Source organism: Grus americana, chromosome 1 (assembly GCF_028858705.1).
Source record: "Grus americana isolate bGruAme1 chromosome 1, bGruAme1.mat, whole genome shotgun sequence".
Classification (NCBI taxonomy): Eukaryota; Metazoa; Chordata; class Aves; order Gruiformes; family Gruidae; genus Grus; species Grus americana.
The window spans coordinates 173,530,677-173,544,412 of NC_072852.1; the positions used below are offsets into that span (position 1 = coordinate 173,530,677).

The following is a 13,736-nucleotide window of genomic DNA, read 5'->3' on the forward strand; positions in this document are numbered from 1 at the left end:
TGTAAAACCCCCATTGCCTTATGACAGCTTCAAATTCCAGCCTCCCTCTCTGCTCCTGGAGCCAGGGAAGGAACTGGTGGAGCTGAAAGGACCCAACAAACCCTCCTGGTTACAGGCCCACTGGACGAATTTCATGGCTGACCTCACATGGGCACCACAGTGAACGTAGGGACGAGTTGGACAACGCACCTTGCACAACAGTTTGCTAACTCGACCTCCCCGGGGTTTCAGCTTGTCGCTATTGACGCTGCTGAAGACCAGCTCATGACCGCCTCCAACCCTTCCCAGCTATACCCTCGGAGCAAACCTCCACCAAAATAACTTTAGCAAGGCTTTTGCAGATAATTAAAGCACGGCAGAGGTTAGCAACCCTCCAGGTTTTGGCATGGCATCGGAACCAGCGGGGAGAGAATGCTGGCGTCCTGGAAAGGTGCCAGGTCCCCAGACACCACATTAGTGAGAAATTATGTTTCGGGTATGAGTCAAAGATCGGAAAACGCGTTGCCATCTCCAGTATCAGACCTGAAAACGGCATGAACTTTCATTCTGAAACCAGGCAGACAGTATGTCAACACGCTACCACCTGATCCACCTACAAGAGATTTCTTTCTAATTAAAGCAGTTATGTGTCATTTCACAACATATTTTCCCCTTGTATTTACAGAAGGATTACTGCCTATTCCTCTGATTCCTGTCTTAAATTACCAGGTTTATCAATTCTTAACATTTAATCTGACAGGTTTCCAGCAAAACTCACTAAAGCTTTTTTTTTTTTTTTGGAGACTTAACAGTAAATTCACCTTTGTACCAACACAATATAAAAGGTTAATACTGTAACAAAGAAAGATGCCTCAAGACAATATTTTTCCACGACACATTTATTTTAAAACACCTGTTACGTGTCTATATAGTAAAGCTCCACCTGAATCTCTCAGAAACTAATAATAAGACTCATATGAGGAGACACAGCAGTCCTGAAGTTTGAGAATCCACTAATTACATTTCAGAACCAAACCACTGCTATTTCACAGGAAAACTCTTTTCTCTGTAAACATGACAATTACCCTTTGTGCAATTCAGTACTTGTTTTCTGCTAACACACACACACGCTCCTTGACAGGAGATGTGACATTCGGTGACCAACACCTGATAAATATTTGGAGTAGCAAGACCAGCGGTCCTTTAGGGACACCGTACCCGAGCCTCAGAGCCATTCAGATACGTATCAGAAGTACCACCTCAGCCTTTCAGATTTTACATCAGTAATCTCAAAGCATAAAGGGAAGCGATGCTTTCGATATCATTTAACAGTTAAATTTCCTCCAAGTTTAAAATAACTTGAACAGCTTCCGTCTCATATATTAAATGCTGTAAATATTCATTAAGAATTAGTTTGCTTGCAAGGCATAATACTACTTCATGTTTTAAAATTAAATTTGTGCAATCTTATCTACCAGCCTTAACAAGGCTTAAAACCTCACCACAGTATTCAGTACCAGATTAAAAGAAGAATCTTCCATAGGAAAAAATTTAAAAAAAGAAAAAAAGAAAAAAAGAAAAGGACTGTGAAACAGCTTAGGGGGAAAAGGAGAGGGGAAAAAACAAAAACCACAAAACTTACTTGACTGTAACTCGATTGGACAAATCCTGAAGATCTCCTGGGTGAAAAAGCTGAGCTTCTTTCAGTCCAATATTTTCACACGCTTTCAGAAAAACATTTATATTATCCTGCGAAGAGAAGTAGAAAGCAGTTGCTTAGTTAAAAGCACTAAGCAGGTTTTGCAAGATGATTAGTGCGAGCCTTTAAATGTCAAAGTCCAGCTCACGGAAATAATACTGAAAAAGCAATCTTCTGGATCATAAACGCAGGTTGTTTCTCATGCACACGGGCAGGCTGGGTTGCGATCCCAATGACTGAGGGTACGTTAAAGATTACCTGGCATAAGGCAGCGGCGAGCCAGTAGGCAGCAATCTCCACTTTGATGTCAGCTCTGCTCAGCAAACAAACGCCCTCTTCCTAGCTTTGCACGACAAGCCTCACCTCTTGCCTTTAAAAATAACTCCAGCTACTGACATTCACCACCCAGAAACTCTTGGCAGGGGAGGAAGAAGAGGAGGGACGCTCCGTTTCTATGCTCACAGACCGATGAGGGAATACTGCACCTGGAGTCTGGGTTTGGTTGCTGAGCAAAGCTCCGGAGAGACAGAAACCAAATTGTATTCAGCTCTGCTGCTTCCTTACTTGGGGGGTTTTCTCTCTTTTGCATTCCGCCCCTTCCTCTCCACCCCCCAAGCTCACACCAACATATAAGAAAATATAGGTGCAGTGTATTACAGCACCCAGACGCTGCACCTGCTGCAGATCAACCAAATAGCAAGAGCAAGGTTTTGGTTTTTTTTAAAAAAAAAGAATAATCCAACGATATATAGAGAGATTATACAACTTGTGATCTCTTTCCACTTCATAAACAATAGGCAATAGGCAAGAAATTCCTTCTCGTTAAGGCGGAATGCTATCAACAACAAAAGAATGTGCCCTCTTGCGCACTTGCTCCCTTCAGCTGGAAGCCACTGGAAAAGGTACACAGAGTTACTTAATTCATAAGCTACGCACAGCCCTGTCAATCGAAGGATTTGTAAATCAAGGTACTGGTATCAGAGTTTCACAGTATGGAAAAGCAATTTAATACACTTTAAGCTTTTTTTTTTTTGACATATATTCACTGGACATAACAATTATTCCATCATTTAAAATTTATTTAAAAAAAATACACAAAGAAAATAACAGCTGCTTCTAATACAGACTTTAAAAAGTAAACCAAATACTTTAAAAAAAACAAACCCAGGAATCCCTGCAACCTTCTGTTTTGAAGGTCCCTAGGATTATAGTATTTCTTATCAGTCTGTAAACATGGCTTCATTCAAGGAAAATATTTGAACAAGGTATTCCCCATGCAGGCTGCAGGCTCCCTCTTACTACATCCGAAAGATCCCAAGTGTCTCACACCGTGAAGGTTATGCCCCGAAGCCTGACACACCATGTGCCACGGCGGGGGCCGTTCTGCTGTGGGGGGATGCGACATGACAACGATGATGGGGGACATGATGCGGTGGCAGAAGAGCAGAGGGGGCTGGGAAGGATGGAGGACGGGCAACTTCACCTCTCCGCCTGCACCAGCTCCTGCAAGGGGCTGCCTGCACAACTGGCCAAGGTAGAGCTTCATGCTGGGGATGCAACCTCAGGAGGGGGCACTTATTTTTCCATGCAATGCCCCTTTTTCCTTTTCATGTAATACAGGGGAAAGTTGGCTAGATGTGTCGGTTTTATTCAATTAATATTTAAGCGTCACAAGAGCACCAAACTCTCGAAGACTTGAAAAGGCATTGTTTCTTCTGCATGGAAGAGGCCACAGGCTACAGTCCCATTGCGAGAAGAGGAACTACTTGAAAACAACAACAGATACACGACTATCAGGTGAGCGTTCTGGGGTGTCCAAGAAACAAGCAGGTGAGCAAAGCAAGAAAGCAGCAGAGAAGAGCAGAAGGAACAAGTAGTTTCAAGGTAACGGACAGAACTGACACCAACACTGACCAAGGCAACATGCTCTGTTTGGTCTGACCAGGTGCCAAAACTCAGAGTAAACTCCCAAACCAATGGGTTACATCAACTGACCTGCAGAAACTGAGCACATTGCGCAGGTAAACAAGGAAGAAGAGTCAGAGATTTAGAGAAATGGATGCTGCCCACACCCCGAGCGCAATGAAAACAAAGCAGAGGAGTTGCTCATCAGTGGCTGCTCGGCTGCACAACCACCAAACTGTTGGTGCACGAGGGAATTAATTTTGAAGGTGTCGCAGCAATTAAACGTATTAAACATCAACTTCCTGACAAATGACACTTACAGCTCCTGAGACCATCATCGTCGACATGAGTCGGGACCTTCAGAAAGGGGTCAGAGGCAGGGGGGATAACACGGGAGGCAGAACAGAGCTAGTCACGGCGCTCGCTAGCGCGCAGGATAAAACATGGTTCAAAATCTGCCTTTCCCCAGCTCCCAAGCCAGCAATTTGATCACGCCTGCCATCTCACAGGTGACTGCCCCAAAACCAGCTCTCTTCCCATCAGGGCCTGGAATTCACACCCAGAGCATCAAGAGAGGTTACCCAAAAGGCTATTGCTCGGGTTTGGATATGAAAAGGTATAATTTCAACAAATCAACACTTTCAAATACTGTCCTTGCCAAGTTATTCTTGACCGTCTCTAATCATTGTAGTAAATCACTGCAGCTACAGGTCTCAAAATAGCTAGCAGCTGGGTTAAACTCTACCGGTATAATGAACCTGAAAATTAATTTTAAATAGCACCATAGAAATAAGCAGAAAAAAAATTACAAGCTATCAACCTTGCAAATTAGGTTTATTATTAGAAATGTGAATAGGAACATTGTTCGGTGATTAATGCGCTCAAATACAGAAGCCATCACTCTATTCCTTTTACCAATATAACTGTACTTTAGTAAGACTAATGGTCGTTACCACATGAGCTTCAAAGGGTATACTGCAATCTGAATCTCATCGCGCTCCACAAAAAGGATTCTTTTTAACATTCAGACCTCTAAAGCCTCCAGAAGCACAACATACCAGGCCTATCTCCTGGTGACCACGAGTCACCCAAGCAGCATGCTTTGGGGGGGGGGAGGGGGGTGGGGGGGGTGGGGAAGGGTTTCATGCCTGTGTCCACAAGCCCCTCTGCCACCAAGGGGTTCCCAGTCTCTGTAAATGAGGGCAGGCCATTTAAATTTAAGAAAGATTCCAATTAGCAGGGGAGCAACACCAGATGGGGAGAGAAGAGCTGCCCAGTCCAAAACCAAGGATCCACAGTCAGGCAGACCAAGTACATTTATGTAGAAAACATAAGGTTTCTGACCATTAAGAGACAAAGGTTCTGAACTAACAGGGATAACGCGGACAAAATCAACTAGATGATGATTTTAATACAGAGCTCGATCAATGCATTTCCATGAGCATCTGAAGTTGGAATTAGCATCATACAATTACAGATCTTAAATCACAACAAAAATAAAGCCTGAAGTCTTAACCACAAAATTCAAGTGCAATTCATTTCTGGTATGTTATTACTACTTTTAAGTGTTTTGCTAGCAGGGGGTGGGAAGGAGACTGGGATGGGACTGTTTTTTGCCCCAGATGGTGCGTGCATGATGAAACAGCAGAGCATTTCAGATGCTCCCAGCACGACTTGAGTTTCCCACACGCCGTACAGACCCACATTAAACGCATACCGCAGAACGCTGACTAGGTAGAGCGATTATTGTTCAGCATTTCATTTTTGCCTCAAACTTCAAAGCAAACCGCACCCAAAAACTCTGCAAAGTCGTAACACGGGAGAGACGGAGCCGGCAACCGGAAGCAGGTCATCCGCAGGCAGGAATTTAAACACTGCCGTTTGGGGGAACGACAAAAGATACCGCACGCTTTCAGGCATCCACCGGCCTTTCTGGTCCCCACAGGGCATCGCTAGCCACAAAACCTTCCCTCTGCCTGTTGCTAAGGCATCCCCCTCTAACCAACATTGAAGAGGAGACAAGATGCCAAGCCCATAGTTGAGAGTGAGACTGTGGTCCATGCCCTTCCTCCAACATCCTAGCAGACAGGGTTGCCTCTCTCGCTCCTGCAACCGCATGGACACGAGGAGAGGAAAGAGCGGAGTCTTCCCTGCCCTTCCTCACCAGACTGCAGCACTGCTTCTGCTCCCAGGTGAACGGGATGGGAAGAGCAGGGCTCCTCATTCACATTGCTATCCTCATTCCCATTGCTATCCTCCAGACAGCAAAGAAGAAAGAAGCCAGTCACTTTATGGGAAAGCATGAGACTATGGACACCTTCCTTTAAAAAAATAATTAAAACAAGTAATTAAAATATCAGGGGACCACAACTGGCAGTAGTGCTGTGTTTGCACCTGTAGCAGCTCCTAACATATGTCACCATGGCAAGAACTTTAGGCAAAGATGATGCAGCACTATGAAAAAGAAGACAAACATATAGCACTGGTGAGGTCGTGATGGGGAAGCACATAGGTTCCTTAACACCTAAAAACAGGGAGGAAAAAAGAAAGGGCACTTCTAAAATGGAAAAAAAAATAGCATGAGCAACTGGGAAATGAGGGAAAAGACAGGAGCAGACATGTAAAAAGGATCAAGAAAGTTGACCTTAAGTAGAAAAAAAACCCCAAACAACCTGAGAAGGGATGTACAGTGGGTAAAATACAGAAGTAATTTTAAAAATCTCTAAAGTGAAGGAGCATGAAGTACAAGGTAATTAGGAAAAGAAGTCTCCATATAAGAATGTGTAAACACTACCTTAGTTTGACTACTTATGTGCGACCCAACGTCACAATAAATTCGGTTTGTATATTTGAGCTGCAATTTAATTAAAAAAATAAATCCCTCATTATCATGATTATCTGGGTGGGGTGGGAATATTAATTTAAACAAGTGTGTAAATACATATGCTTTCTTTAGGGTGCAGTCATGCTGTGTGGTAAGCCTGTCTTCTCCCTAGTTAACTGTTTCTCTGAAACCCTACGCATGCACTGAAACACAGTGAGATCTTGTAGGCATACAAGTTATGGCACATCTTTCAATTCAGCTGGCATCTGAGAGAAAAACGATTTAATTAAGATGGTGTTTTTCTGTTTTTCCTGGCTGCATCAGCCAATAGATGAAGCCGGTCTGTTGTCTTCTATGCAAACATTTCAGTTAAAGCTCTTATTTCTACTACTATTCAAGCTGTGTTTTGGCTTTTTGTCGGGGTTTGTAGGGTGTTTTTTTCAGAGTATGAAGGGAAAGGATGGGAATATAATTTCATAATGGCACCCAACACTCCCAGGACCATGAAGCATATTTGCATGGAAGTATTACAGCATCATCCAGACTGTGACTTGGTGCCAGAAGTTGTTTTCAATTTCCAGGCTCCAAAAAAAAAAAATTTAAATCACTCAGTACCTACAGTGCCTAGCAACAAAAACTTTTGACATTTTAGGAAGAGAGACTGATACATTTTTTGGCTACAGAATTCTGAAAATCATCTGAATAGATCACATTTAACAGGCATGTTTCTTAATACTACATTTATGAAGGCATTTGGAGTCATCTTGAAAGCTTACGCTGTCTCCTTCAGCTCTGCGTTCCCTGAAATAAGGCCCTATTTCCATTACAAAAAGGGGTATTACTTAAAAGTAGAAAATGTTTTCCGCAGACGCAGCACTATAGTGACCACTAAAGCTGGCTCAAATCAGTTCACCACAGAATTTAGAGCTGCGTATTTGCAGCAGCATCACTGCACAGCTACGCATTGTTTATGTTCGGAGGTGGGGTAAGGGAAGAAACCTACAGCAGGAGCTCGTTGAACAAGTCGGGTAACTTGCTGTCCCTCCAAGGTACGTTTCGGTTATTAGCACTGGCTGTGGGTGAGGAGGAGAGCAGGGAACGGGGCTGAACCAACCTTGTGGTCTGACCACAGGCCTGCGAGCCAGGAACTCTCAGTTACCACCTTGGCTTTGCACATTTAGATGCTCAGTGCCCATCACCCACTCGTCCCGTCTGTAGACGGCGATCCCAGCTCCGACAGCTCTCTGCTTCTCCAAAGGCTGCTAACGGGTTTGACCTTGAACCAAAAGGAGGAGGAGGAATGGGTGGAATAGCTAAACTACTTTTCTCCTCCATTTTTGAGCCCAAAAGTAAAAATAATTATTAAAACAATCATCCTGCAGGCATAATTGACTTGGAGCGACCTCAGGGCTTCTGTTTGGTAAGATATCCCACCTATAGCAGCATGCACGGAGCACTGTATTGGCCAAAGATCTGAAGTGGTGCTAATTGCTTTGCCACTCCCCTTGCCCTTCGTTGTTTTTCCACATTGTGTAAAATAATAAATTGCCATGATCCTTGACACAAGGATTCCCTGCCCCATCTCTATGCACGATTACAGACACCAACTCTTTAACAATTCACTTCCAGCTTTCCTCTCAAAAAGCAGGTGCTCCTGCTGCCAGAATACAGGAATGAAGCTTTCTGCATAAACTCTCCTGTTACTTTGGAGGTCCCAGTGTCAATAACTAAATCAGAGCCAGGAAGAGGAACCTTGTCCTTCACCGCTGCAATTCACAGGTCTCAGCAGAGTTCAACCATTACAGAAACCATGTTCTGAAGCAGCTTTAGATAAGAAACATTTTGGTTTTGGACAAAAATACACATCCATCCCCCAAACCCCAACTCTAGCTGTGATGACAGCAGCCAGTTGTGGACCTCTGTAAGACCAAGGTGTGTGTTGAAGGATCTTCCCCAGCCTTTGTTCCTCATCTCCTGGCACTGCCCACTGCTGTGTGTAATGGCCAGCAGAAGACCTCTCTGCCCAGCTCACCTCATTGCCTGCAACCTCTTGCAACACTGAGCTCCACAGTTTGTTTCCAACAGGAGCAATGGGATTAAGGAAAACAGAAACCAAAAATGAATGAGGTTGGCTTTCCCCCCCCCCCTTTTTTTTTTTTAAAGCAGGTTTTCCAAGTTCAAGGTGCTTGGCACAGGAAAGGACCGGCTGTCCCCAGTGACTTGAAATCCCTCCCAGGCTCATGTCTCTTACTGTGCTGAGGCGTAACCTTAGCTATGACATTACAGCTGTCTATTACAGTAACAAAATGCACCAAATGAGCCTTTTATTGATAAGGGAGTGAATATCAGGTTGTAAAAAGCAGGTGTGTTTCTGGGATGTCACTGCTACCAGATAAGACCAGCTGGAAAGGAGAAAGTCAAAAGTACAGCATGTGGGCACCCTTGCAGACATGCCTTGTTAATCAAGAGAGCTTTCTGCACTTTACAGCTTCATAGAATCCTAGAATGGTTTGGGTTGGAAGGGACCTTTTAAAGGTCATCTAGTCCAAACTCCTCCTGCAATGAGCAAGGACATCTTCAACTAGATCAGGTTGCTCAGAGCCCCATCCAACTTGGCCTTGAAGACTTCCAGGGATGGGGCATCTACCACATCTCTGGGCAACCTGTTCCAGTGCTTCAACACCCTTATCGTAAAAAAGTTTCTTCCTTGTATCTAGTCTGAATCTACCCTCCTTTAGTTTAAAACCATTACCCCTTGGCCTATTGCTACAGGTCTTACTAAAAAGTTTGTCCCCATCTTTCCTGTAGGCCCCTTCAGGTACTGGAAGGCCGCAATTAGGTCTCCCAGGGGCCTTCTCTTCTCCAGGCTGAACAATCCCAGCTTTCTCAGCCTGTCCTCACAGGAGAGGTGCTCCAGCCCCCTGATCAGCTTTGTGGCCCTTCTCTGGACTGTCTCCAACAGCTCCATGTCCTTCTTATGTTGGGGCCCCCAGAGCTGGACGCAGTACTCCAGGTGGGGTCTCATGAGAGCGGAGTAGAGGGGCAGAATCACGAGTAGAGGGGCAGAATCACCTCCCTCGACCTGCTGGTCACACTTCTTTTGACACAGCCCAGGATACTGTTGGTGTTCTGGACTGCAAGCATGCATTGCCAGGTCATGTCCAGCTTTTCATTCCATTTTGGACAAGACAAAGGGAATTTAGCTTGCCCACTCACAGACATTCTTACTGTACAGAAAGTATAGGCTCGGAAAGCCAGTATGGAAAAAACATCCCAGACTACTTCTGTTTAGACAAGCCTTAACTTTCCCACCAGTTACTCGCATTCCAGTCAAAGTGAAGGAAAAAAAAAAAAAGGAAAAAAAAAATCAAGTTATGTGCTTTTCACCCCGAACGGTTTATACAAAACAGACTTTACAAGAGAAGTGAGTAAATTACTCCAGTGCCAAGTCACCCCACTACACTGAACTGGAATGACAGTAATCCACTTAAAGGTGAAACTCCCCTGAAGCCTAATGACTAATAAAAGAAGTAAAGACCTCTTGTTCTTGAAACACAAAGTTTTGGCAGAGCTTGCCCCCCCCCAACTCCCCCTTTTCTTTTATTAATATACCCTAGTTTTTCTGTTTTGCCCACACAGGTTAACAATTTGACGTAGATGAAGTTCAGCCCCTCTGTGTACAGGGCTTGAAACAGAGGCGTTTCCTCAGGTCCTCAATTCACCAAGTCCCTGAGTTTAGACTTAGATTTAGGACTTCATTCTTCCCAAAAGATAATTTGGAAGTTTCCTCTGACTTTGCTTCCTTCAACAGCCAGATATCTTTTGTTTCTCAAGAGGAAGAGCATCCTACTACCCTATTTAACCCTTGCTGCTCTACGTGGGCTCATCCCTCGGCGTAGAGAAGCTCCCCCACGCGCCTGGCTCAATGAGCGGGTTCAGAGACGATTTTGCCTTGCAGCCCATCTGAACTCCTGCATTCGTGCCAGACTTCCTTGTGTTCCTCCCCATCCTCACACCCCGCAGAAAGCCAGCTTGGTCACCACGGCCGCTCAGCATCCTGCATTCAGCAGTGTTTGGTGTTGGCGTCGTACCTAATAGCTCCTTTACATACATCACTGGAGGAGGATGATTCAGCACGGGCACGGAGGTGTTCAGACAGGCGTTAAAATATGTGGTATGAGGATTTTGTACCAAACAGAAGAGTGAGTAGCGTAGCTATACGGCTCCAGCACTGATACGGCAGAAAAAGTTATCAGCGCTGCAATTAACATCTACTTTCTCTGGAAATCGCCAAGAATTTTAAACACTGCATATCAATAAATATCTGACAAGCCAGAGAGGAAAAGCACTGTAGCGTCCAGCTTATGAAGATTTAACACAGATAAGCACCGACTGCTGCTGCTGCAAAAAAAAACCCAACTCAAAACAGTGCTTCCTTGGCAAAGGCATGAGAAATCAGATTATAAATGTCATAAGTATGATTTAAGGTGTGTACCTTTTCTACGTGGTTGACTTTTTTTTTCCAGTTAGGAAGGAATGTTTCTTTACAAACACAGAAACAGTCATCAGTTATTTAAGGAAATAAAAATAGCATACAAATGACACAGTATACCACAGACTACAGCTGATTGAGTTAATAAATGGAAATTTTTTGCAGTTCGTTTGGCAACCATATTTATGTATTTTGTTAAGTGCTGGCAAGTTGAGACAAAAAGGGTCATACTTTTTCAGAGCTTTGGTTTAGAGCAGAAGGAGGGAGGAAAAATTTCCACATTAGAAAGTTCTTGCTGCCAATCATATAACCTTACAGTTAATTTACAAGAATTTTTACATTAATTAATTAGCATTTTGACATCTTATCCTAGTAACATGCTGGAATCATCAGTTTGGAAGACATGATCTCATTTAAAGCATCCCCAAACTACTACCTTTGCTTCATAGAGTTCAACCAACAGGCACAGCACTTACTGTCCCCTGACAGGGGACCAGGGCGAGTAGTTGAACCATCATTTCCTGGGGCCTGCACCCATACAATTTCTCCCCACTTATGTCTCCTAGATACATTTCACTTCCTCATCACCCACCCAAAACCTGTCACGTTCAATCCAGTGGCTGGGTTTCATTCTGCCTGATTGAAATCTTGAGCAGCTACTGGAAATGTCACAGAGAGTTTGCATCAACCTCCCCTTTCCCCACACCCTACATTTCAAAGTGTTTAGGCAGCAACAGAAAACAATTAAAGGAAATTCAGAGCTAAGGCTGAAACATACCATATGTTTTCAAGCAGAAGGGCACAAAACATCAGTAAACCACTGCCGAGATTACATACTCCCACTATCAGGCATTGAAAGACTACAGAACAATGTCATCTCTAACTATTAATAACCATACTTCCTTTCTAGCACACAACCCTCTTTTCTTAATTGTCTAACAGAGGTATTTCCATACAAGCCGCATTCCTCTTTCCCATAAGACAGCAGAAAGAGTACCAGAAGTTTTTTTACAGTTCCACATACATTCCTATCAGGTCTTGTATCACTCCTGACATTTGTTAATTTATAGCTTTAGGTTCTCAGAGCTCAGTTCAGACCTTTTTTCGTTTGTTTTGCAGTATAGTCTATGAAAGAATTGGACTGACAGTCAAAATTTCACTCCTACCCTACCCTGACTTACTGGTTGACCTCAGGAAAGCCACTAAAACTCCCCTGCCCAGACTCTGCTTTCTTCAGGTATGGAACTGAAACCACAGTAAAAACATCTCTGCAAAGTACTTTGAGATCTAACATTTTAAAAGCTTTTCATATAAGAGGTAAGACTTATCTTAAATTCTTAAGCACTGTGATCCAGTTTCTGAAATGTGTCATCAATTTATAGAGACCAATAAAAAGTCATAAGTTTCTATTTTTTTATTTTTTAATTTTTTTTTTTTAAAATTGGGATTTTCATCCCTCAGTTTTTGTGCCCATCATTCTCCCAAGTCTGAAGCATCATCTGCTTAGGAGTCTAAAGTAATGGCAACTGAAACTTCCGAATTTTACAACAAACATGCTCATTTCCAATTGCACTTTTTGTAGCACTGCCAAAATCTCACTAAAATTCATTTAGTAAGAAATTTAACACGTTTGATGGTTACATTTGAAATACCATGCTGTGTCACTTCCCAGGTGAAAATATATTTTCTCAGACTAATATAAATTCTTTTATGTCCAGGAAACTTGTTTGAACACCTCAGCTGGACCACTGATCAAAGAAAAAAGTTTCCCCTCCCATGTAATTGGTACTTGTCAGAACAAAACCAGATACTTAAGGTGTACTCTAGTCACCTGTTTGCTAACAGTCATGTAGAAGTCCTCATCTGGCTTAAGCACTTTTAAAATCTAAAGATGTTACTGCGCTTACTTAAAACAATGTAGTAAACATACCACTACTTATTAAAATGATTTTCTGTATTTAATAAGACTGTATCATTTGCCAGAGCAGACTGGATGCCAGCTAAATGCAACAGGAGGCTGATATCTAGAGGGGGGGAAAAAAAAAAAAAAAAAGGCAAAAAGCATGGAGAAGACAGTGCCTCAAATTGTTCATTTGGTTTGGGTTTGTTTGTTTTGGTTTTTTTTTTTTTTAATATAGTTAAATATGATTACTTAAAGTTATGCTGGCCTTCCTGGCAATTGCCATTTCTTTATTGAAAAATCTCTTGCTTCCCACAGCAAAAAGGAAAATAACGCTCATTGGAAGTTTCATTACCTGCAGCATAAAAAGAATATTGAACAAAACCAGGTAGATAACTACAACTAGAAAGAGGAACCTGACCTCATTTCTGCCATCTGAAATGTTCCTGAGCCTGCATTAAATGTACAGGCTGCCTTATGAAGGAGAGCACGTGTTGGATGAAGGGCACGAGTTCTGGCAGACCGTATCCACTTCTACTTTCTCCCCCTTCCTCTTCAAGTTTTAGACATATTAAAGTTAAGAATAAAAAAAGTCACAAGAAATACTAAACGCTCCTGAAAAACAAAAGTCTCCACTCATGCAAGCAAAGGTTATGCGAAGTAACTAGAAGTCTCTTAGAATATCTGTCTTCTGAATTCCCCAGCAACATTTTCAACCAGAAAAATGGGCGATGATGCCTCTTTAACTTTGTTTACATGTTGAAATTATCATCTTTTGAGAAAAAGGCGCGTATCACCTCGTGCCTTGCCTCATGAAAAGCAATACCGGATTAATCAGCTTCCAGGTGAAAGACATCAAATAGGACTTACGCAACTTCACTCTTCGCAGCGGTGCTGCGTACACACTCACCCCGTACCTCTGAATTTACAGTTCAGA

General features: G+C 43.0%; 1 protein-coding gene across 5 annotated transcripts in view; it reads right to left on the reverse strand.

Annotated features, from left to right (window-relative positions):
• The window catches only part of LMO7 (LIM domain 7), a 134,985-nt gene that overhangs the window by 73,347 nt on the left and 47,902 nt on the right, over window positions 1-13,736 (reverse strand). For all 5 annotated transcript variants that reach the window (XM_054815892.1, XM_054815862.1, XM_054815852.1 and 2 more), the window contains exon 4: window positions 1,622-1,728. In XM_054815892.1, the coding sequence (XP_054671867.1) occupies window positions 1,622-1,728 (107 nt within the window). The remainder of the gene's footprint in view (window positions 1-1,621; window positions 1,729-13,736) is intronic.